At 37.9% G+C, this 25,321-nt stretch overlaps 5 protein-coding genes across 9 annotated transcripts in view; 2 read left to right on the forward strand and 3 right to left on the reverse strand.

The window, feature by feature from the left end:
* Positions 1-3,351: 3,351 nt before the first annotated feature.
* Positions 3,352-8,056, forward strand: LOC144569240 (tubulin gamma-2 chain). Of its 2 annotated transcripts, none has more exons than XM_078319490.1 (9): positions 3,352-3,676; positions 3,838-4,150; positions 4,800-5,200; positions 5,716-5,874; positions 6,165-6,284; positions 6,777-6,905; positions 7,007-7,111; positions 7,425-7,508; positions 7,760-8,056. In XM_078319490.1, exons 1-8 carry the CDS (start codon positions 3,548-3,550, stop codon positions 7,476-7,478), a joined length of 1,410 nt encoding a protein of 469 aa, XP_078175616.1. In that variant the 5' UTR covers positions 3,352-3,547; the 3' UTR covers positions 7,479-7,508; positions 7,760-8,056. The 2 variants fall into 2 exon arrangements, with proteins under 2 accessions (XP_078175616.1, XP_078175615.1); XM_078319489.1 differs by having other exon boundaries at positions 3,354-3,676; positions 7,976-8,056.
* A 4,116-nt stretch (positions 8,057-12,172) lies between these two features.
* On the reverse strand, positions 12,173-14,588 carry LOC144569220 (serine/threonine-protein phosphatase 7 long form homolog). The gene is made up of 3 exons (XM_078319463.1): positions 14,088-14,588; positions 13,415-13,565; positions 12,173-13,327 (listed from the first exon to the last, which is right to left on the reverse strand). The coding sequence occupies exons 1-3, from the start codon at positions 14,327-14,329 to the stop codon at positions 12,173-12,175; spliced, it is 1,548 nt and encodes a 515-aa protein (XP_078175589.1). The 5' UTR covers positions 14,330-14,588.
* A 65-nt stretch (positions 14,589-14,653) lies between these two features.
* Positions 14,654-19,132, forward strand: LOC144569243 (tryptophan--tRNA ligase, cytoplasmic-like). The gene is made up of 13 exons (XM_078319497.1): positions 14,654-14,925; positions 15,038-15,157; positions 15,255-15,440; positions 16,186-16,237; positions 16,335-16,400; positions 16,900-16,989; positions 17,158-17,250; positions 17,355-17,435; positions 17,824-17,895; positions 18,044-18,112; positions 18,211-18,321; positions 18,531-18,769; positions 19,080-19,132. The coding sequence occupies exons 1-12, from the start codon at positions 14,654-14,656 to the stop codon at positions 18,579-18,581; spliced, it is 1,263 nt and encodes a 420-aa protein (XP_078175623.1). The 3' UTR covers positions 18,582-18,769; positions 19,080-19,132.
* Positions 19,133-19,997: 865 nt separating this feature from the next.
* Positions 19,998-21,957, reverse strand: LOC144569227 (dynein beta chain, ciliary protein). The gene is made up of 3 exons (XM_078319472.1): positions 21,768-21,957; positions 20,970-21,100; positions 19,998-20,501 (listed from the first exon to the last, which is right to left on the reverse strand). Exons 1-3 carry the CDS (start codon positions 21,916-21,918, stop codon positions 20,217-20,219), a joined length of 567 nt encoding a protein of 188 aa, XP_078175598.1. The 5' UTR covers positions 21,919-21,957; the 3' UTR covers positions 19,998-20,216.
* A 644-nt stretch (positions 21,958-22,601) lies between these two features.
* APG3 (Peptide chain release factor 1) overlaps positions 22,602-25,321 on the reverse strand; it is a 47,993-nt gene continuing 45,273 nt past the window's right edge. For 3 of the 4 annotated variants that reach the window (XM_078319469.1, XM_078319468.1, XM_078319471.1), the window contains 7 exons: positions 25,082-25,246; positions 24,637-24,709; positions 24,254-24,386; positions 23,917-23,974; positions 23,132-23,179; positions 22,948-23,031; positions 22,602-22,825 (listed from right to left, as the gene is read on the reverse strand). In XM_078319469.1, the coding sequence (XP_078175595.1) occupies positions 22,763-22,825; positions 22,948-23,031; positions 23,132-23,179; positions 23,917-23,974; positions 24,254-24,386; positions 24,637-24,709; positions 25,082-25,246 (624 nt within the window). In that variant the 3' untranslated portion in view covers positions 22,602-22,762. Of the gene's footprint in view, positions 22,826-22,947; positions 23,032-23,131; positions 23,180-23,204; positions 23,776-23,916; positions 23,975-24,253; positions 24,387-24,636; positions 24,710-25,081; positions 25,247-25,321 lie in introns of those variants that run through there. The other variant, XM_078319470.1, reaches the window with a different exon arrangement.

A 25,321-nucleotide genomic window follows, 5' to 3' on the forward strand; every position in this document is an offset into this window, starting at 1 on the left:
CGATGTAAAACTTGTGTAATGTTCATTGAAAAATCCAATCCCGTTGCCTCCCATCCAATCGCAACCTCCCGCCTATTTACAAACCAGTCGACGCACTTATAAAATGTCTTATCAACAATTGCACACACAGGTAGTTGCCTGGCAATCCTAAATACACTGTTTAGTACCTCAGAGCCATTACTTGTCATTATACCCCACCGATTGAGGAATCCATCATGCACTTGTGTCCACTTATGCAGAGCCAAAGGCTCTGCATCAGAGTTGCGGAGCCGTTTACCAAATTTCATAATGTAGTCATGTACACCTGCATCTCTTTGCTTAATCAAATTCATCCCCTCTTCAAATCTCCAGATTTTTTTCTTCTCAACAAATTTCTTGAATACCTTTTTGATCCACTTTTGAGGGTATCTTTTCCAAATATTTTCACAAATATGCTGTGAACACAGTCGGTGTACAGCTTCACCTTGTTCCTCACACCATCCCAGATTAGGAGCCTCAAACACCCCTCGTATACCAAGATGCTGGTCCGAGATGACACATATTTTTCCTGGTCCGACAACATTGGTACGCAACCAATTCATAAACCAACCCCAATTTTCTATAGACTCTTTTTCACAAATTGCAAATGCAAGTGGCAAGAGTTGTTGCTCTGCATCGTAAGCACAAGCCATAAAAAGTTTACCCTTATACCTTCCGGATAAGTGCCCGGCATCAACACTGATAACGGGTCGAAGATGAGGCCATGCCTCAATGCATGGCCCAAATGCCCATGCAACCCGGTTGAAAATATTGATATTAAACTTGGTTGATGGTTCACTTTCTAGTAGGTACTGTGTACCTGGATTAGACGCTTTGATGGCAGCCAAAAACGATGGCAGCACCTCGTAAGACTTTTCCCAACTCCCAAACAAGTCCGCAATTGCAAGTTCTCTACCTCTCCACAACTTATTATACGAGGGCACTACTGTCCCAAATTTAACTTTAACCAGATGCTTGACCATTTTAATGCTTAACTCCAGATCATCTTTCAAAGCCGGTTTAATAATATCAGCAATTACTCTAGAAGTCATTTGATGACTATCCAACCTTTCAGCACTGCCAAAACATGTGTGGATAAACGGGTTGGTGGAAATTGTCCATGCACCCGTTGGTACTACAATTGCATACAATTTCCATTGGCATTTTGAAGATTTACACTTAACTCTATACTTGGTTTTGCTGCTGTTTAGCACGTCTAACTCTGTGTTTTTGTTCAGGTGAAATTTAGCAAGTTCTGATTTTAGTTTGGCTTTGGATTCAAACATTTGACCTTCAGCAAATTTTTCATCTAACCTGGGGGGGTTCGCAAAAAATGCACGATCCGCGTATGGCATTGGCAAATCATCGTGGAATGAGGAACATGGATGCTTAGGTCCTCGATTGAGAAATGGGATCGAGTTGTGCCAATCCTTCAATATTTCTCGGTCGTTCATTTCAGCCTCCGCTTCGTCCATATCTGCGTTCCATGCTTCATCCGAATCATCATCATCAAAAGAACTTCTATCAGATTCTGTGTCTTGATCTGATTGCTCACAAAGGTCGTCACCGGCCTGAACCGGATGTGTGTAGGTGGGTACAGGTACACTGCCCGAATTAGGATCAAAGCCGGTCTGAACCGACGGTGTGTTACTACCTCCGGGCAAACTATCTGGACACGGATCATAACTGGTTTGGTTTCTAGCCTGGTGCGCCTCAGCTACCAATTCTATTACCTTAAATCCAGCCACTTGAGCTGCAGTTTGTTTAATGACATCCCAAGTTTCCTCATTTTCTATCCGAAATAGTGAGAAATGGTACGATCCGGGCGGTGCTGTGTTCATACGTACCCTGATTGTCAATTTGACTCGACTTGGAAGCAATTCAAGTCCAACGTATATTTGCCGTCTTATAATGGCAAAACTGGTAGAATCAGATACAGTAAAGGTAAATGCAGCCCCTATGTCATAACCAACACCTGTTGAAGTGCTTTGAAGGTTACCACCATAATACACATTGATCAATAGCAGTGACATTTTGCTGAACAAAAATCAAACACTAAATTAATAAATATATGAGTAAAAAAAATACTAAATAAAAAAATACTACATAATATATGAGTACAAAAAAACAATAAATATAAACATATGAGTAAAAAATAAACTAAATATAAATATATGAGTAAAATAACTGAAAATATACACATATGAGTAAAAAAAACTAAAATATAAACATATGACTACAAAATAAACACTAAATCAAACTCTAAATATTTTTCAATTTTATAACACTAAATATAAGCATATGAGTAAAAAAAAACTCACAACAATAATCAGAAGACGATGCTGAGTACAATGGTGGTGGCGATCTGTTCATATGACCACTTTTCTATTGAATTTGAAAAAAACGAAATAATGAAAAAAAAAAAAGAACAATGGCGTCTGGGAAGTGAAGAAGAAAGAAGAGAGAAGAAGAAAGGTGCTGTATAGAAATGTAAATCCTACACCGATGCACAGAAACGGTGCAGAAAGAGCTCCACCGGTCCTAGGGACCGGTGTAGAGTTTAATTTTGTGGCCTTCCGTGTGGTAGCTGTGGCATGTGCAAAAGCTGCTCCACCGGTCCCTAGGACCGGTGTAGAACTTATTTTTTTTGCTCCACCGATCCCTAGGATCGGTGGAGGCTAGTTTGCTAACTTCAGCCCGCGCCAGGCTTGTTTGAACGAAACAATTATTACGAATTCTATTTAAAAAAAAAAATCTTCATACTATGTACTTTTGACCCGGTCAAAATATATTTGTATTATAAAACATGAGTAGATATCTGTAGTGTTTTAATAACATTTGATTAAATCACCCGAATCATACATGCGTTTGTATTTTCTACAGGAAAAAAAAATTCGAAAAATAATTCCCGTTTCCTTTTATTTTTTTTGGTAATTAGTTCTGGTTCATTTGAGATGCTTATTCGACCAACTCGTTACACCTTGTAACAGCATGAGCTAGAAAACTCTGCTTTTTGTGCACACCAAAAAAGAAAGAGGCGGCAAAAGCAAGCAACAATCATTTCACTGGAAATAATAGTAAAGCAAAGAGAATTCAGATCCCAGTCAGCCAGTCAGGTAGAGTTGGTAGAATGAGATCTGACAGTTATTTTAATTTTACACGAATCTTAAAGATTTCGATGCATTGAACAACACAATAACATGACCCGTTACATAGGAGTCTATAAAGAAACGTAACAGGGGAACTCCGATCCAGACGAAACGCGAGACTAGAGATCCGCCTCCGCCCTCGTTGGATTCTCATCACTTCGCTCTCGAGTCTCTCTCGCCCCCTCCAAAATTTCGAAAAAGCCTCCTCCGCCAATTCGAGAGAGAGAGAGAGAGAGAGAGAGCTCCCACAAACCCTAAACCCTAAACCTGCGAGAAAAGAGAAGAGAGAAGAGAGAAGAGAGAAAGAGAGAAAGAGAGAAAGAGAGAAGAGAGAAGAGAGAAGAGAGAAGAGAGAAGAGAGAAGAGAGAAAGAGTTAGAGATGCCTCGAGAGATAATAACGATACAGGTGGGGCAATGCGGGAATCAAATAGGAATGGAGTTCTGGAAGCAGCTATGCCTTGAGCACGGCATAGGCAAAGATGGTCTCCTCGAGGATTTTGCTACTCAGGTCACTCACTCACTACTTTCTTTCTTTCTTTCTTTCTAAAATCAAATCTATCACTATCACTTCACTGCCTAAAATCAAATCTACCCAGTCCAGTCCAGTCCACCGCTCTAAAATAACAACAAGTCAACAACTAAAACTAAAACTAGGTCAATTTTATGTAGGGAGGAGACAGGAAGGATGTGTTCTTCTACCAAGCTGATGACCAGCACTACATCCCTCGAGCTCTGCTAATGGACCTTGAACCAAGGGTTATCAATGGGATTAAACTCAGCGAGTACAGAAACCTCTACAATCATGAAAATATCTATGTTTCAGATCATGGAGGAGGTGCAGGCAATAATTGGGCCAGTGGATACCACCAGGGAGAACAAGTTGTGGATGATATAATGGACATGGTCGATCGAGAAGCTGATGGAAGTGACAGCCTCGAGGGTTTTGTATTGTGCCACTCTATTGCTGGCGGCACTGGCTCAGGTTTCTTTCTTTTCTTTTCTTTTTTCATCTCAACTTTTCCCTTTATAACCAATGGTTAGTTACATAATTTACCAGTATCCAAATGTCCGTTTCCTAGCTGCAAGCACGGCAAGTATACATTGTAATCTTCCATTTTGCTAAACATTTTAGTGAAATTAGCAATGGAAGAACCTGGTATATGTTATGCAATATTTTCTTTCTGACCCTATTTCTCTAGAATTCTCAATTAAATCTAACCTCACTATGGCAACCTACATTTCGGTCCGGCTTTCTTCCACAGTCATGATCTCTTGCATTCTATAACTCTATATTCTATAATACTTTAATCCAAGTGTGCAACTCATCAATGGAAGAAACATCTTATTTTTCCCCTTTGAAAATTGGGATGCATCTCATCTTTCTCTCTCCCAAAACTTTATAGTCACCCAATTACTTATCTTTCTGATATCTGAAGATGGAGGAGGATAGTAATGTTTGGTATCTGTTGGAGTAAATATGGAACAAAAGGGTACGTATATGTGGAGGTGTATGAGATGTATCATATTTTAGGGATGAAATAAGTGATATGACATTTTGCATGGTTAAAGATGTAAATGTCCGATTTCATAAAGATAACTTAGATTCTGATGAATTGCCCCTTCTTTTACAGGCATGGGCTCGTATCTCCTTGAAACCCTAAATGACCGCTACTCGAAAAAACTTGTGCAGACCTATAGTGTATTCCCAAACCAAATGGAGACCTCTGATGTGGTGGTCCAGCCCTACAACTCCCTGCTTACACTAAAGCGCCTTGCTCTGAACGCTGACTGTGTGGTTGTGTTAGACAACACAGCGCTGAACCGAATTGCTGTCGAACGGCTGCACCTCACAAACCCAACCTTTGCTCAGACAAACTCCCTTGTGTCTACTGTAATGTCAGCCAGCACAACTACATTGCGATATCCTGGATATATGAATAATGATCTTGTTGGTTTATTGGCTTCACTAATACCGACCCCAAGGTGTCATTTCTTGATGACAGGTTATACTCCACTTACAGTTGAGAGACAGGTACATGACTTCCTCAAGCTTCAAACTGGTTAAAATTCTTACCAGTGTCCTGGTTTCATGGAGTATAACTTGGTCACCTTTTTTTCATTCCTGTGCGACATGGTAGTTTTTAGTGCAGGGTTGTAGCCATCTTTTAAGGCATGGAGTTGTAACTGACTTCTCTTGACTCTAGCTTTTAGGATGGCTTAGTAGGCTATAAAGTGGTGTCAAAATTTTCAAAAGATTATTTGAGCTGGAGATGATACATGAGAGTGCTTTGAATTCTGAATAATTTGGAAATCTTGGAGGGAAGAAACGCCTCCAGGATTGAAAGCAAACTTTCAAACTATACCAAGTCATGGTTCATAGATATTTCCAGTGACAAAAGAAAGATGAACAGACTAGATACCTCTATTAGTAAACAAAACATGAACATTATTGTAATATTGAATTTTAAAAAATATTTATCAGTTTCAAAAGTACCATTCCAACAAAATTAGGATGTTCTACAATATTTAAGTATCTGTTTTTGGTAGGCTAACATGATACGCAAGACGACAGTGCTTGATGTGATGAGAAGGCTGTTACAAACGAAAAATATAATGTGCTCTTCATATGCTCGCACTAAAGAGGCTAGCCAAGCCAAATATATCTCAATACTAAACATTATTCAAGGAGAGGTGGATCCGACTCAGGTAAAATGGACACTCATTTCTTTTGATTAGGAAAATTTGCTATAGTTTTCCATCTTTCTGAATTTTGTTTTTTATAAAAGAAAAGAATTGCCACTTTGCCAGCAACTTTACTGGAAAATCCTAACAGTGACATTCCTTTCATTATACACCGAGACCTGAAATATCGCAGTACTGGCACCGATGGCTGTACATTATCAAGCTAATTACTGTCACTTTGTTGTAAACGATGTATTAGAACTTACAGGTTCATGAAATAACGCGAAGTATGTGATTTTAAAATTACGAAACAGGTTCATGAAAGCCTACAGAGGATAAGGGAAAGAAAGCTTGTGAATTTTATCGAGTGGGGACCTGCTAGCATTCAGGTTGCCTTGTCTAGAAAATCACCATATGTCCAGACTCCTCACAGGGTATGATTTCTTTTGTTCTTCCTTTTAAGTTTCATATTTTTGATGTCACTGTAATTGGGTTGTCAGATAGCTTGCTAGATTGCTATAGTAATTATTGTGTTAAGTTCCATTTTAGTATTGTTTGTCTAGGTAGTCAATATTCAGGGTTTATTCAAATAACACTTGAGAATCTTCATGGTGTGAGTTGTAGTCAAAATTAAAATCGAAGACAGAATCCGGCCTATGTAATTAAAATTGAGTTGAGCTAATAATGACCCAGTTCCCCAATAGTCAAATGGTTCTGTTGTACATTGTTGTCAAAATTATGTAATACTAGGTGCAAGTTTACTCATTTTGCAAACCTCACAAGTGCAAAATAAGGTTCGAGTTCACTAGGTCTCTATTCCCTTTTTAATAGCTTGTAACAAGCCATCTAACTGCTGAAATGGCCACCCTCCGCGTCCGTTCACTCACTTACCAACTGTCACTCTCTGTTTGTTTGTGTTTATATAGGTGAGTGGGTTAATGCTTGCAAATCACACTAGTATAAGGCATCTGTTCAGCAAGTGTCTGAGCAGTTACAAAACACTAAGAAAGAAGCAGGCTTTCATTGACAACTACCGGAAATTTCCCATGTTTGCTGTGAGTCCCTTCCTAGCAATTTTCTTATGTCTTAGTTTCATCTATCTTATCTATTATTGGTTTATGTATATTTTGTTCATGCCTTTTTTTTTTTGGTCCAGGATAATGATCTGTCTGAGTTTGATGAGTCTAGAGAGATCATTGAAAGCCTTGTTGATGAATACAAGGCATGTGAGTCGCCTGATTACATAAAATGGGGCATGGAGGTAATCACTAAGTTCAATTGTATTCTATCTTTTTGGGTTTGATTGGTATGGAATGGTGGACCATGGGAGTGATTTTAATATCATAGATACTATAGTTCTTTAGTGTTCTGGTTTCGTTTACTGGTACTGCAGTAAAGTGGGTCACATGGCGAATCAGTATCTGGCCAGGTCAATTTTATAGACTACTGAGAGTATGCTAGTATTTGGTCAGGCATTGAACTGGTAAAAGGCTATGGTTAATCTTTTGTTTTTGTTTTTGTTTTTGTTCTTAATAGTTGTGATTCATTTGGTAATTTGTTGTAATTTCCTCCAGGATGCTAGAGATGCAAATATTGCAGCCGATTTAGAGTCAAAGTTGGCGGTCTGAAAATATTTGAGATGGAAGTATTTATCATTGGTAAGAGATTCTCAAAAAAGAATTAAGGAAAAATTGGAGAACATAGGTTTCTCCATGTGTGAATTAGAGAGGTCTGCTGGTAAATTTGGTTTTGGTCTTTGAAGTTCCAAAATTCCCATTTCTTCCATATTTGAAATAGGCCAAATTAAAATTATGATTTTCACGTACATATTTACCTAGCTAATGGGTTTTTCTTTTGAGATTAAATATAAGTTCCTCAAAGTAATGTTTCCGTTTACTGCTCATTTCAGGAGGATCTGGATATGGTGCCTTTTGAACATGGTTTTTCTTTTGAAAGTTGTTTTGCAATTGTTTAATTGTTTTGTGGATGATGGTTGGCTTTACCTTAGCCGTTAAATTTATGGTGCTTGATTTTGGTTATTTAGGTATAGATCATTTCTCATGATCTCCTCAGTTGGCATAATACTGATTGTAATGTTTGGTTTTTTTTTTTTTTTAATTTGTAGATGAAATGGTTACACTTAATTGGTTTCTGTTCTTACCACGAAAATCAATTTATCTATCCAGGGCAGGCTTATGTAGTTCTGAACTTCTTAGCCGAGTTTCATTTCAAAAGAAGATTGCAACGACATCAAATTTTTCTTCCTCCCTTTTATATATTATTGCTTTGGTCAGTTGGTTTCTTTATTTTATCAATTATGTTTAGTTGGCATAAAAGTTTTATTTTTTATTTGTTTAGTCCTTAATTATCACATTATGTTTTAAACTCATGAGGCGACATCATTAATTAGTCATGAAGAATCGAATTTGCGGCAAATTTGGCATGAGTGGTTTAGGAAACGCCTTGCTAGTATGTTATTGCATGCTTTAGTTGTTGTTCCATGAGTAAAATTTCGGAATAACTTTTCCTTCTTCCCACCTGCCTTGCCTTGCCTTGCCTTGCCTAGCCTAGGTCTAAGTGACTAAGTCAGTCGGGCAATGTCGCAAAGCATTCAACTAGGAAGCAACGAAACAAATTAAGAAGAGACGAAAAAAAGATGAATGAAAATAAAGAGTAATTATATATGTTATAAGCTGTCTGTATTTGGGATTGGGAGCCATTAATTGTACCTAATAATTTTGCATATTCCTGTAACTGTTGTAATTAATTATTTTTCAGATGATGTGGATTGGATGCTTGCTTGATTTAATTATTAATTAATTAATATAGAGACTTGGAACTGTATTTTATTAGCTTCATATGTTATATTTCTAATACCCATTCTTTCAACCAACATGTACAATTAAAGATTTGGTAGTCTATATTGTTTTTCTTATTTTGCAAGGACAACTGTAATTTTTAGTTTTTTTAATTCTACTAATATTTGTCTTCACTCGACGAATCCTGTCTTACCGGATCTGAGCCGTTGAATGAGAATTAAAACGGCCGGCCTTGTGCGTTCCTTCCACGTCACGTCTGATGGATTGCGATCGGACGGAGAGAAAAGATCCCTTGGGCTTGGAGAGAGGTTTTGTCAGCGGAGAGACTGGGAGAGAGCCGTGATTTTTATATATAAGAAAATGGAAAAATAAAATATTAAAAATAAGAATGAATCGGTGAAAATTTTAAAAACAAGAAGGAGTACATGGCTTATGGCGTCTCTGAGGGACGCCATTTGAAACTTATATCCGTCGGAAAAAAAAAAAAAAAATGAAAACCCAGGGACGCCATGGCTTGGATGAGGTCCGACGGAAAAAAAAAAAAAAAATTGAAAAATGCTGGGACGCCATGCCATAGTTTGGCCCTTGGGACGCCATACAAATGTCCATTCCGTGAGAAAAAAAAAATTTCCATGCGGACTAACATAAAAAATTAAATAAAATAAAAGTTGGACGCCATGGCATATTACGACAACCATCGTCTCATAAAAAGATGCAGAGACATATGTTTCTCTCAGCTCGTTTCATTATCATTTCTAAAAACTGATGAGCTCTGAGATCTCTAAAAACTGATGAGCTCTGAGATCTGTCAGGTAATAATTTTTTAGTTAATTTATTTACAATACTGTTGAACTTATTTATTATTGTAAACAAAAAGTATTTACATTTTGTAATTTATATCTATTATGTAGGTTATTTTTTTTGGAAACAATCAATCATGGTTTTAGTAAATGTGTTTATCGGTGGTGAAATTCGATACGGTCCGAGGGGCGCGGAGTATAGTATTAGCCATCGGTATTCATTTCGTGCGACCGTTAATCAAAATTTTGACGATTTGAAAGGTATGATTTATGGTCATTTTGGATATTCCGAGAGTGAATACAATCTAATAATTTATGCTCGATGTAATGTTGGTACGCCAACTGGTCGTTATTATGAGGTTGTGGAACTTATTTGCAATGGTGGTTGGATGATAATTTTTGAACAATTAATAAATTCCGGAAGAGAATACCGTGTCATTGATTTTTTCATTGAGTTTGTTCCAATTGTGGGCACAACGCAACTCCAGTTGAACTTTGATAGTATGGTACCTGAGACCCAGCCAGAACCTCATCAATCCCGGTATTGTGACCCACATGCGGGTTCCAGTCGGGTCCAACCCCATCAGAGAGAACATACACCGCCCCAAAATATTTATTCTGAACCTTTTCCAAATATGAATGAGTTTTCACCAGCCGTCCAAGCAGAGGTGAATTGGACACAATACGATAATCCTAACAATACACCTTATATGCCAACTTTTGTTGATCCTTGTCCCGATGATGACGACTTACCACAAAGTGATGATGAAAATGATCTAGACTATTGTGATGATGATGAATGTGATGATGATGATTCTGAAGATGATGTCTTGTTAGAGTCCCATACACCTGCTGTGCAGACTCAGTATTTTCCCATTTCTGGTCGTAGTGACCGTCACCCTGTAGCGAGTTTCAATGACACATCAGGATTTCGGGAAGCAGATGTAAGTTTTTTCGGTACAACCCCACGTTTTGATGATCAATCTCTTGCGGTGGAGCAAGTATTCTCGTCAAAAGTTGTTATGAATAGAACCATAAAGGAGTTCCACATACGCAAGAATATTGAAGTATTTTGGAAAGAAAGTAGCAAAACCAAAATTGTAGTTGAGTGCAAAGACACCAGGTGCAATTGGAGATTGTACGCCACGTCTTCTTATTTTGGAGCTCGGTGGACAATTAAAACATTAAATACACCGCATACATGTTGTGCCCCGACTAATCGTACTGATCATGCACAATTAACAGCCGCAGTGATTGCCAATGTTATAAGGGATGATATTAGAGAAGATATTACAAAAAGCATTAGTGACCTCAAATCGATAGTTCGTGCTCATTTCAAAGGAATTGTTCCCAAATATAATAGGTTATGGCGTGGCCGAGAGCTGGCAATTGAACAAATGTTTGGTAGTTGGAAGGACTCATATGCAATCCTGAGTCCACTTTTACAAGCAATAACAAGAGAAAATCCCGGGACAAAATGGACAGTTAGATCAGAACCCACCGCGAAAGAGACAGAACGGTTGTTTAAGGCAGCAGCGTGGGCTTATGGTCCATGTATTGCGGCAGTGCCTCATCTGAGGCCTATCATTAGCATTGATGCATGCTTCCTGTCTGGTAGGTACAAGGGGAGATTGCTTATAGCTTGCGGTTATGATGCTGAGAATCAATTGCTACCTCTGGCTTTCGGATTGGTTCAGGAAGAGAGTTTCGAGAACTGGGGATGGTTCATGAGGTGGTTGCGACAAGAGGTAATTGGTTTTGGGAGGTTCATGTGTGTTGTTTCAGATAGACACTTGGGAATAAGGAAGGTTTTTAAAGATAGACATGGTGGGTGGTGGGAGGATGGCGAAGAGTGTATTCAGACATTGTGTACACAACACGTTGCTGAGAATTTAATGAAAAAGGTCCATGATAAAGATGTTTGTGATATATTTAAAATACTTGTCAGGAAAAGGAAGCCAAGAGCGTATGCAGAGTGGATGCAAATTCTACGTCTAAAATGTCCAGCAGCAATTCCGTACTTGGATAAAGTCGGTAAATACCGGGACAACGATGAAACTGAGGCTCCTAAACCATGGAGGGTATTTCAAACATTTGACAATGGTTCCCGTTGGGGGATTATGACAACTAATGGGTCTGAATCATTGAACAATGTGTTCCAGAGAAGTCGAAGACTACCGGTCGTCGCACTAGTTGAAGATACATTTTATAAACTAGTCGATTGGTTTAGGGAAAGGAAGCAGAAAGCTATGACTCGCATAAAGGAGAGACATGAATGGTCAGCGCGGGTCGAAGCATTGTTGGTAAGACGCGGAAAACGTTGTCTTGCAATGACTGCCATATCTTATGGTGAGCCACGGGGCGAGTACGATGTCATGACCAAAAACGAAAAAGTTCATTGGTACGATGAGGTAACGGGACAGATTAAATTCATCGATACTGAAACCTTCAAATACACAGTTATCACGAGAGATGATAATAAAGTAGAATGCACATGTCGAAAACCGCAGTTGACAGGTATACCCTGTGCTCATGTACTAGCTGTTTGCCGGGAGAGGAATTTCAACGTAAACTGCTTTATTAACAACTATTATTCCATGAACAAGCTTCTCGAAACTTGGAGTGGTCAATTCCATGGGTTTAAAAATCAATCAGAATGGCCGAGATACACAGGACCAACTATTGTTCCTGATAAAGATTTAATCAGTAAGGGACGGAGAAGACACACGAACAATTAGTAGTACACATACTACTATGAACATACTTGTGTAATTTACGTACATCATCCTCTGGGAGTGGCTCGAGTACTGGAATGGCCTGTCTATACCCGAACTGGCGCATCACTCGATCAGGATAGTGATGTTCAATAATCCAGAAGTGTACCAATGGCACACGGGCACGAAAAAACTCAGCATCTTGATGAACTCGGGATGGCATACGGCTCCACAGCTGTTTGTATGGCTCCCAATCTATGTTACCCTCCCGCAAATCTTGTAACTGATTGCGAAAGTATTTCACTCCAGCCTTCCCATGAGGTTGTTTATATTCAATGGCACCACACCACTTAGCTCCAAATGCAGGGCAAGACTGGGAATCCGGTCTCCCCCAATCAGGAGCCCAACCTTTGTATGGACACGGACGTCCGGTCTGCAACCGCGACCATGCCCAATGCTGTAAAAGTACCACTGGACCCGCTAGCGTTTTCACCATTTTAGCTTTCCGGGTGGCGCCCCAACATAGATTCCTGTACAACAATGCTAAAACAGCCCCACCCCAATTGTATTGCCCAGGAGTATTGAGATCCCTAAGGAATTGCAAATACATCACCGGTACTGAATCTCCAGAAGAATCGGTAAAAAGTAAAGACCCAAACAAATCGAGTATGTAAGCTCTTGTATATTGATGTATCTGCTCCGGTGTAGGCTCACCCTGACCCGAAGGCATGGCTTTAAACCGATTTCGCAATCTTTTTAAGTTTATGGCATACCCAGATTTTTTAATCTCAGAAGGCCTTTTCTTCGGTTTCATTAATTCATCCCATGCCCCAACTCCAAGACACTCATTTACTAAACCCTCCCAATTACCATCTGACATACCAGTCACCGGTATCCCCGTAATTGGCAAAGCCCACAAACAAGAAACATCCTCTAAAGTAATGGTCATCTCACCTACAGGGAGATGAAATGTATGAGTCTCTGGTCGCCAACGCTCTAAGAGACCACTGAGAAGCGAAGAATCAACGTTTGCAACCTTCATTTGAGATACCTGATATAAGCCGAGACTCTTTAAAATGTTTTCACATTGCCAATGGTACGGAATAATGTGCTTGTGCCCTCGAGCCCTCACTCCATTGTTAGGCTGCCATAGTTATAAAAATTAACTTAAAAAGCAATGAAACCATGAATTAAAAAAAGTACAAGTTAAACAAAAAATTTAGTGACTTACATCGGTAGAAATTAATGAACTCCGATGTTGTTGATGTGGCATCCACAATAACGAACTAAAATGATTTGATGATTGAGTTTGAGTCACTACATCTTCTTCAAACACATCATTAGTGTTTTGATAACCATACTCACCACGAGGGGCTGACATCCTGCATGCATAATATTTTCATTAATTTATCATCATATCGAACATGCATATATTCATTTAAATAATTTATATAGTAGAACTAATCTAACCCTAAATGAGGACAATCTAACCAAAATAAAATATAACATAAAATACAACAGATTTCATTATTGTACTCACTATATTATTTACATCCATAATCCAACCCTAAATGAACATAAAAAACAATGCATGCTCACTAAATTAATATATTTTATAACATACCTAAAAAAAAAATTGACATATAATTGACATTCATAACTAAATTAATCTATTTTGCTTAAATAATAAAGACTTCTTTTGTATAATAAATTATCTAGTTGTTCTAACTATAATTGACATGCCTAAAATACAATGCTTAAGCACATTTTAAAATTAATTAACCTAATTATTAATATAATAAATACAAATCTATTTTAATCATACAAATAAAATCGAACTAAATTATTTAGTAAACTATCTAATTTTAACTAATTCGGCATAATTATGAAAAAAAAAAACTTACTTGTAATATTTGGGACGCCACAGTAATAGCAGCACCAGGGGACCAGCGGAGGAAGTGGGACGCCACAATCCTAGACGAAGGAGATCGGGACCATCAACGGCAACAACGGGTTGTCGCTTCTTTTTTTTATTCTCTTCTGTCGCTGTTGGAGTTCGGAGAAAACAAATTGTGTGGAGCGGAGAGACGAGATGCGTTTTTATTAAGCGGACCAAGTTAGCGCATGGCGTCCCAGCGTTTTTCATTTTTTTTTTTTTTTTCCGCGGACCTCACCCAAGCCATGGCGTCCCATGGGGACTACAAATAGCATGGCGTCCCTGGGTTTTCATTTTTTTTTTTTTTTTTTTTTTGTCGGACGTGAGTTTGGAATGGCGTCCCTCAGGGACGCCATAAGCCATGTATTCCTTGTTGTTTTTGAAATTTCCTCCGATTCATTCTTATTTTTAATATTTTATTTTTTCATTTTCTTACAAATAAAAATCACGGGGGAGAGAGAGGGGTTTTGTCAGCGAAGAGAAAGAGGAGAGAGGTTTTGTCAGCGAAAAGAAGAGAAAGAGGTTTTGTCTGAAATGGCGTCGACTACGACGGCGGGAGAAACCCTTGCAGTTGCAGTTGCAGCCGCCGAGCAGCAAAAAGGTGAAGAAGAAGAAGAAGAAGAAGAAGAGGAACAAGTTATAAACCCATGGGAGGTGTCAGCCAAGGGAGGAAAGATCGACTACGACAAGTTGGTCGACAAGTTCGGTTGTCAGCGCCTCGACCAGACCCTTATCGACCGTTTTGAGCGTCTCACCGGCCGCCGCGCCCATGTCTTTCTCCGCAGAGGCCTCTTCTTTGCGCATCGGTGCTGTTTCTTTTCTCTTCCATTCTTTTCTCTTCCATTAATGTAATGTAATGTTCAACAATTAAATTAATTCATTCCTTATAACAAATTAATTGTAATTGTGCTGCTGCAGAGATTTGACTGACATTCTGGATGCATACGAGAAGGGTGACAAATTTTACCTGTACACCGGAAGAGGCCCTTCATCCGAGTCCTTGCATCTTGGTCATTTGGTCCCCTTTATGTTCACCAAGTAAAAACTATATACTTTCTCTCTCTCTTTCTATCTCTCTCTCACACAACAACTACAAACTAACATGATTCTTTCTTTCATCATTGTTTTATTGTAGATATTTGCAAGATGTATTTAAGGTGCCACTTGTAATTCAACTCACAGATGATGAAAAGTGCATGTGGAAGGGTCTCTCTGTCCAAGAGAGTGAGAGACTCGCACGCCAAAATGCAAAGGATATCATAGCCTGTGGTTTTGATATAGAGAGAACCTTCATTTTTGCTGATTTTAGTTACATGTCTCCGTAAGTACTGTATAGTGTATACCATCTCTTCTTTTTCATTTTTCCTACTGTTTTCCATAGGTTGTTGCTATTCACATGTTTGTTGTTGATAGACATCACATGAGAGAGATGTGTCTTTCACAAACACGCTAAAAGGATTTTCCCTTTATGGACACCATTGCATCCATGCTGTTGCAAAATGTTAAGCATCATGTGTGCTCTGCGTAACAAGAGACATATAATTCCTTGGAAAGCATCTTTTTTTTGCAGTTTTAATTGAAAGATCACCAAGCAACCTTATATGCGCAAGGGGGTAATTTGTCGTTTTTAGAGGAACAACGAGAGGAGGGTTTGAATGTTTCAAGGGGCATGACAGATTAACAGTTACTTCACTTTTGTTTTAAATGTCTAATTGTTTATACATGATTGTTCTCTTGGGGCCTGTGCTAAAGTACAAATTCTCAGATTAGAAAATATCTGTCTATCCTCACAAAACAAGTATCTAATACTCAACCCCCTTTTCACAAAATAATGTCCAAATTGCCTCCTCTTCATTTCTCCTTTGAAAATGAGGAATAAATGGGCATATAGTTTAGTTAAGTTCTTGAGATGAGTGGTATATGTGACTATTTTCAAATTTCTGAGGTGATATCAGTGTTATCTAGTTACGCTTAAGATAGCCTATGTTCTTTTCATTTTGCAATCATGTTTTTTTCTATGTTATTCCTAATTGCATTTTATTTTTCCTCTTTGTTTTTTGTTTCAGTCCAATTTACAAAAATATTGTTAGAATTGCAAACTGTGTCACAGGTAATAAGGTACTTTCAATGCTGCCTGATTCTTTCTTTCAGAATTATCTAATTTGAGACAGTTGAATTTGTAGGTTAGTCTTTAATAGTACCTCTCTTTTGGCAGATTGTAGGGATTTTTGGCTTGACACTGGAGGACTATGGTGGAAAATTCTTTTTCCCATATATCCAGGTGAATATTTTCCCCTATTGATATACAAGAGTGCCATTTTTTTTCTCCTAAACTACTCTTGACAGTAAAGATTGTTGTCAGGACCAGAAATACCACTCTTTAAAGGGTTTCAGTTTTGGACTTATTATTAGTTATATTTTTTGTTTTGGTATTAATTTGGAGTATGTTAAAAACATTTAAGAAGGTTGCATGACCAAAAGATGTTCAACATCTCTGTTTCATTATATTTCTTCTTCTTCTTCTTCTTCTTCTTCTTTTTCTCTTATATTTGAGAAGTTTCGGTCCTTACCTCCTACTATTCATGCCTTGAATTGCCTGTTTAATCTATAATAGATGGGTACTGATCCTATTTTCCGATCTGAACTGTCCATAGAAATTCAATCCATATTGTAGGACCAATATCAGATAGTGTTGATCTCCAGACTGTTTCCTTTTAATTATGGAATGGATAACAGATGGAAAATATACTGGGAAATGTGAATATGTTCATAATTTGCAGGCAGCTCCATCATTCCCTAGTACATTTCCGCACATATTCTCTGGCAAGTACAGCAACCTGCGCTGTTTGATCCCTTGTGCCATAGACCAGGTACTGCTTCCATTTCAGTGTATCAATAGCATCACACCACTTGTGCCTGTGCATGATACTGGGTTTCGGTGCCCTCTGTTATTGGCCCAGTGCACAAGTTCGGCCATAAAAAATGGAGAACACACATTGATCAGTAAAGTAAGTACTTAAGTTTTCTTTAATGTATAGGATCCATATTTTAGAATGACCCGAGATGTTGCTCCAAGATTAGGCTATCATAAGCCTTCATTGATTGAATCAAAGTTTTTCCCAGCTCTGCAGGTACCTAAATTTAACTGTCATTCTTGTGTTAACAAGTTATGAGCATTTTAAAGTAAACATGTGACCTGAATGAATGAACTTTTGTAAATTTCGAATTTACTCAGGGGGAGTCAGGAAAAATGTCGGCCAGTGATCCAAACTCTGCAATATACGTCACTGATTCGTTGAAAGATATAAAAAACAAGGTCTCTCCCTCTCTCTCTCTGTGACAAAAGTGGTGCATGACCCCCTGCTTCCATTTGCCCTAGAAGCATCAAATTTTATTAATTGAATTTTCTTACACCGGAGCATCCTTAGGTTAGGCTGAATCAAATGTAACAATTTGTCAAAGATATTGTGCAATTGGTTCTGTTTAATTGTTTGCCAACCAAGATGCTGCATTTTTGGCACAAATGTTCAATTACTTCACCAACTGGGCATATTATTTATCGTTTTTTTTTTATTATCATAATTGGTTCTAGTAAAAATCTGTCAACTCGGTTCATGAGATTCTAATTTGGAAGTTACTTTGTCCTCCGTTTAAGGTTGGAAAATTTTAATTCAAGTTATCTGTGTACTTGCTGTAATGTCCAGGTGAATAAATATGCTTTCTCTGGAGGCCAGGATACTTTAGAAAAGCAAAGGAAGTATGGTGCAAATCTTGAGGTTCTTTTCATTTATCTCATTATACAAATTATCTCTGATACTTTTAAATCTTGGAGGGTACCTCAGTAATTTGCCACAATACCACTTATGTTGTTTGTTTGTTTATTAGTAATTAGACATCTAATCATCGGTTGGTTATGCAATGAAGGTGGATGTTCCAGTGAAGTACCTTAATTTCTTCCTAGACGATGATGTTGAACTCTCGAGCATAAGAGAGGTTTGTTTTGATATAAGAACTCAAATAATTTCACCATCTGTTGATTTTGAAATGTTGTTGTGATCAAAGTGCTGCTCTTTAATTTTGTTTTCCTATAGGAGTATGGATCTGGAGCTATGCTGACCGGTGAGGTCAAAGGGCGTCTCATAGAGGTTCTTTCTGAGATAGTTGAACGGCACCAAAGAGCCCGTGCAGCTGTGACAGAGGAGGTAGAACCCCTTGTTTATCCTTATTTTTGTTCTATTTGTTGTTGTTTAAAATCATTATCTTTTTATTGAGTGTTTGTAGATGCCTTATTCTCAAACCACAGTAGAATTTTAGCCAGTGCTTTGGCACCCATAATAATTTATTCATGGCAGTTCACATGCAGTGTAATTTGTGGAAATGAATAACACGAATACAATTTTTTTTTTTCCAGATGGTTGATGCCTTCATGGCGGTCAGACCACTTCCTCGCATGTTTCATTAGCAACTTATCCAAATGAGGGTACTTCTTTTTTCAGTTTTTGGCTGATAGTACTTTTTTTTTGCATGAAATTTGTTCATTTTGCATTGATTTTTATTGTTGTAAGATCATATTTTGGCTTAGATTTATGTTACTGTTGTTTATACTGTATGTTTGAACAGTTGAGCTTTCTTGAAACATGGCTAAAGCAGGTTGTAAAGAGAGAGAGAGAGAGAGAGATAATTGTATCAAAGAATCTTTATTTTCACTCTTGATTGTGTAATCCTTGCAAATGGCATAATACATCACTATATATAGGAATAGGCAACAGCTTCTATCTCTAATTCCTAGCTAATTACCTTTTATGCCACTAACTGATTCTAACTAATTCAGTTTATTACATCACTGCATAACCACTAATTGCCTAATTCACTAAGTAATCCTCTGGATAGTCTTCTACATGGTACTGGTGCATAGTACCAACGCCTCTGTGCTATGCAGTAGCTTCCTGTTCTATTACAGGTTTTTGATGACTCTGATTGGTTTAATATATTTTTCAAAATATATACTGTTTATTTTTGTCTCAGATTCTTTAAGCAAATAGCGTGATTATCTTCCACAACTAAACTAAAAAAAGACTAAAAAAAAGACTTAAAAAAAAGGTTGAATGTTGTATGGTGAAGGGACAATTTAATTTGGACTTGTACTAGCAGCAGTGAAATATTACAATTTGTGTATACCAAAGGACGGAAGCAAAGACCTACTTGAGTTTCTTGAAGCGGGGATGTTGGTGCCACAAACTGTTTTACTGGTAAACCGCCACTTCACTTTTGCTATTTAAAAGCTTTGACCTACTAGACATAATGTCATTGTCATATGTGTACTTGTTTTCCTCTAATTAGCAAAAGAAAGAAAGAGGAAACGAGAACGTCTAGAAGTGTAGGGCTTGGCTTGCAGTTGCAGCAAAATCATTTTCACTAAAATTATAATATATACTTAATGTACAACAGCTCGGTACCAGTTGCTGTGTATATATGTCTTCTCTCTTACCGTGATTATTCAGTGAGTTTCTACTTGGAAAAACACTCAAACTTGCAATAACATTATTAAACTAAGCAGTCTTATATTCACTAGTCAATCAAACACTCAAACTTGCGTTAGTGCACGTGCAATCTTGTGCAGGAGCTCTGTTACTGCAGGCAAGCATTATTACCGTACTTGTAAGTACTGCATCTCTCTCGCCATCAGGAACCACAGATTTAGCTTCTTTTGTAGGCCTGCCTGATTCCCAGTTTGTAGGTCAGACGAATTGGCAAACTTGTAGATATAGAGTGCATGCAACCATTAGTATTCCCAATTTGTGCCATTATCTTCCAAAAACTAATTAGTAACAGAGCCAAGAACTCCTGCTTCAACTGCAAAGATGTCAAAACTACCATCTTTCTTTCTACAAAACAAAAAAAATTCTAAAATTGTGTGCAAAATTGTTGTTCATTATTACATCTGAAGGACTTGAATCATGGGGTGATAATAATAAAAAAAAGGTCTGGATGCTTTGTCTGAAGAAAATTTGGCCTCAGCTGTAAACCATAAAAGAAAATATTTGTTTTTCTTTATACAAGAGTATAACCTCTGAATTAATAAAAGAACATTTTGCAGCTACCCTTCTGACTTGTTGTTATTATCTTCTTCTTGGGGCAAAGAGATTGACTGAACTATCTTTTCAATCACAATAGTATCAACATGAAATCTCTCAGCAATCTCTTTGGTTTCCATTGGGCCCTGTTGACCGTTGGATTTGCCCTGATGCAAGAGGATGATCTGGTGGATGTGCTCTATGCTAAGGGTGCCAGGTGTCAGAGATCGCTGTGCACTCTCTTCAACATTTGCTTTTGAGCTTCTGACTTTTGGCAGGGGCCTGCCATAGCTCTCTCTGATGGAAGCCTTTTATGTAATAATTGAAAGAAACTAATGGTTCAGTGCAAGTGCTGAGTGGCTTGTATCATTTTGCAATTGTTACTGTTGGGGAACAAGTCGATGTGGCCCATTGTGTTCTAGGGGTAGAAATTAACAACAATACTATGAAAATACGATGCATGAGCATGTATGTTGAAAAGCCAACCCCTACACATGTAACTGGTACGCATGGAGTGACTGTTGGTGCTGTATTGTAAACCAGTAATACTATTCATAACTGTCTCGACCCTTTCTTTTTCTTTAAAACTTAGCTGAAACTGATAAATGTATTATTAAGTACCAGAAACAAAGTTTTTTATACATAACAATTGGTGCAAGGCCTCACAGGAAATGTACTACACAGGAATAAGCTCTGACAGGTTTGTGGCCAGAAAGACATCTTATCTGAGACCAATCAGACCATAGAAGCAAAAAAATGTATCAGAGAAAATTTACCTCACCCATTTCTGCTCTACCACCAGGCTTTGATGTGATTCGGCCAGCCATGAAGCTGAGCATTTTGTTGTAGCTGGGGTCTTTCTCCTCTAGAACTGTGGCATGGCCATCTTTAGCAGATACTGATGTATCTGTTATAACATGAAGAAGAAAAAATTATTGTACAGCCTGAACAATGAAATAGAAGCATTTCAAAAGAGAATAAAGAATTTTACAATATAACCCGTGAGTCTATTTGAACTTGGGAGGTATCTAGGGTATTATTATCAAGTAAAATCAAATAAGTTGAAGTTTACCATCAGTTAAGGTCCCAATAACCTCAATTATGCTCAGAAAAATAGAGTGAAAATCATTATTACCTAAAAATTGTGAGTGTGGCACAGGAATTATAGATTCGGAATACTATTTTATGTGCTTCTTACTGATTTGATTTTGAAAGTTTGAAAGACAAGGTCCTTAAAAGAGCATATTTTGAGCTTTCATATTACTGAAATCAAGCAATGCATCCTAGTGAAGCTCCTATAGTGGCCAAGTTACATGCAGTACAATCAGAGGCGCCAATCTGAATCTGAATCTGAATCTCAAACTCAGCTCAACGAAACCCTCCTCAATTAGTACAATGTCCCAAAATCAAAATTCCAAAGGAAAATTTTAAACTATGGCAACGTTAATTAACCAGATTGGATTGTAATGCTCCCAACAAAACAAAACCCTCGTTATAAACAAATCAGAAATAGAAATAGTGAACCAAAATAAATGCATGATCAGAACGAATGAGAGAGAGGTGGCATGTCAGACCTGAGTCGGAGATGCCCAGGTGGTCCTGAGAGGCTGATGGTGTCTTCTCCGCCGCTGCCTTCGGCTGCTGAGATGGAGCTTTGGCCGGCGGCGGAGAGGAGACGGCGGAGGGACGAACCCTCCCTGAAGCTCGGCGCAAGGCTTGGCCCATGCGTCTATTAATTTTTAATTTGAAGAGGAAAAAGGGAATAATGGTGAATGGTGAATGGTGAATAGAATAGGGGTTTGGTTTGGTTTGGTAGTTGGCTGAGTTCGATGTGATGTCTCTACAGTCTACTACTCTCTAGAGTAGAGAGTAGAGAGTAGAGCGGTGCAAAAGTAATGAAATGGCGCACCGGCACCGGGTCTATTCTATTCCTATTCAGTTAGTGGGAAACTACTACAGTACTACTACCACTGACAGACAGGACACTAGGACAGTACCAGTACGGGCACCGCATCTATTAATTAATTAAAGCCAATTTTAAGATTAGATCCCGACCGTCCGAATTGACCTCGATTTTTGATGGGACGTTAACGTTAACGTTACCGTTAACGTTATAGAAGATATTAAAACGAGGGGAGTGGGACTGTGGGAGTCACATTCCCAGCTTCTCTGAGGTAAGAGTAAGACGATGGATGTGACCAAAATTCAAAATTCCTCTGCCTATTAATTAATTAATTAATTATTATCAAGTTTGTTGATTTGAATCTACTGTCAAGCAAAATTCCCCCCTGCTGCCCTGCCTATTACTGATGGACGTGTGATTTGAATCTAGTTCGTGTACTCAACAAATTTAACTTTGTTTAAGTTCGAGTAAAAAGCAGCCTTTCGTTTTGGGATGTTCCATGAACTGGGCAACTGCAAAGATACATTTATTTATTTTGATTTGATGGAAATGTCGAATAAATGTATCAACATGCATTGTCTACTTCTCAACATGTACTTCTAAAAATATATACTATTACTAATTTACTATACATCAATTCTGGCTCTGGGACCATGGGAACAAAAGTTAAACAGTGATAGATTCAGCCATTTCCTCCATGCGTTCCTTCTGCTCCATTGCCGAACATGCCTATTAGAAAAAAGAAATAAATGTATATATACATCTCATCTCATCTCACTAATCCTTTCAGTTCCTTGTTTCTTCACCAAGATTTTTTTTTTTTTTTTACCAGTGGTAAGTGGAAAACATACCTGAGCAGCTGTCTCTAGACCTCCTGCAAGAAAATTTGTAAGCTCAAAGTTCATCTTTAGCCTATGATCTGTCACCCGGTTATCCTACAAAACATCATAATCAATGCTTTATAATTAATTACCTTGTATTTGCTCAGATTATAGAGGGAAAAAGTTACTGAAGAAATGGAGGATATTTAATTACCTTGTAATTGTATGTCCTAATTTTCTCTGCACGAGAACCTGTGCCAACCTGCATTTAATTTTTTCAAATGTACCTTTACATTGCAAATGACTTCATAAGTATATTGTTTAACAATTCTCTATGTAGTGTAAGAACTTCAAGAAGATATTGCCTTGTATTGTATATAGCCTAGGGCCTATGGGTGGTTCAGTGGCAACCAGGTTTTGTTAAAAGCCAGTGTCAATCTGGTTTTGTACCAACATTTTAGTTTGTACAGGTAAACAAGCTGCTCAAAGTGTGTCAATCCTAACCTTCAAAAAATAAAGTGTGTCAATCCTGATTGAATGTATAATCTACAGGGTTAATTAGTAACCATTCCTACAAACTAAATCAAAATTTATCCCTTGGTTACCAGCCAGCAATTATCATTTTTGTTGGTTAAGGCCATCAATTTTAAGGTCCTATGCAAATGATATAACAAGGTTGATTCAACCACAACTTAGTTAACTCAACAAATATACCAGCATCATTCTAATGCAAGTTAAAAATTCAATTATTTTATTTCTGCTTGCCTTCTAGCTCAGAAGTGCGCACAGTGAAAAATAGTGGGGTCAGGGGTAAAACCGCAATACACCACAATAAACAAACTGGATGTGATGTGTTAGCTGTAAGTATCTTTAAAATGTCAGGTGTTGCTTGCCAATATGAAATGTTGGCTATCCTTAACATGTTCGATAAAGTGTCACTTGCAAACTGAACTCATTGGTAAAAGCTGCATAAAATAATCAATTTTCTAAATTACAAACCTGTGATCTTCTCTGGCTTCTTACTGCTTCTTGTTGTTCTCTTACTTTCAAATCATAACTGCAAAAGAAAGATAAATGAAAATTTCATACTACATTACCATCAGAATAGCACATAATAAATACAGGAGGCTACACATGGGTTAGTCTGGCACTGGCAAGAGAAAAAGAACTAACATTTTATCGAGGCATCAATAATTAATAGTGTTCCCTGCATCACAACCAGTAAAAATGTATGAAGTTTTTCTCCATATTGTGATAATATTGTTCCGTTTGCTATTTTCTAATAGATCCATATCCTGTAATTTACTACAATGTATGGTGGAGTAATTAAACATACAGTTTAGCTCGCAACAACTGCAAGGCACGCTCTTTGTTTCTAGCCTGAGTCCTCTCTTCAGTGCAAAATATTCGAATTCCTGAAGGCTTATGAAATAGATCTATTGCTGTTTCCACCTTATTCACATTCTGACCTGCAACCATAACTTTATTACACAAGAGGCATACACACTATAGGAGGCACACATGCTAAGGATAGGTTGCAGTAGATGCCAGTACTATGCAATAGCAGACCTAACAATCTTCAGGCAATTGAGACCACTTTCTATTGCATGTAGGTTGGTGCAACAAAATACACACCCTTTTCCCTCTTCTTCAAGGTGTAAACAAAAAAAAAACCTCTTTTTATTCAAAGGTAAAAATACAAAAATTTATTTCTTTTACCTCCAGCTCCACCAGATCTAGCTGTTGTGAGTTCAATATCCTTCGGATCAATTTCAATGTCAATTTCATCAGCCTGCAGAAGTCAATAAAGAGGACCCATCACTCTTCTTTATTCAGAATAAGTACCAGACAATACTATGGCATATTTTTTCTCAACAAAGTAAAGACAAAAAAGATTGTAAACTATGTAGCTAATAGCACAAAAAAGAACTAAATCTTTCATATATGCTCTAAACCATGATAGCCTTCTCCACATCTGTACCGTTTACTTCAAGGTAGAAACAAGCCAGTTATAATTTGAGTTTTTCCAAGAATTATGGAGAAGGGGTCTGGGTGCATTTATGATCTTTGAGTGGAGCACGTGTGGTGCATTTTGTTATGCAGAGGCAATTATGTAGATATCCATGTTTAGTTGAGATGGAAATTATTCTTTAAAACAAGGTACCTCCGGCATAATTGCGACGGTAGCAGTAGATGTATGTACCCTGCCTTGCGTCTCTGTTTGTGGGACCCGCTGGACTCGGTGTACACCCGCCTCGAATTTCAATTTGCTATAAACCCTCTTTCCCTTTACCTCCATTACACATGTCTTGTATCCTCCTTTCTCTCCCTTGAAAATTACTTGTATAAGTAAATGTAAACTTTACATATATGGTCCTACAAGATTTGTTGTGTTCGCAATCCT

This window comes from Carex rostrata, chromosome 18 (assembly GCF_964058835.1).
Source record: "Carex rostrata chromosome 18, lpCarRost1.2, whole genome shotgun sequence".
Lineage (NCBI taxonomy): Eukaryota > Viridiplantae > Streptophyta > Magnoliopsida > Poales > Cyperaceae > Carex > Carex rostrata.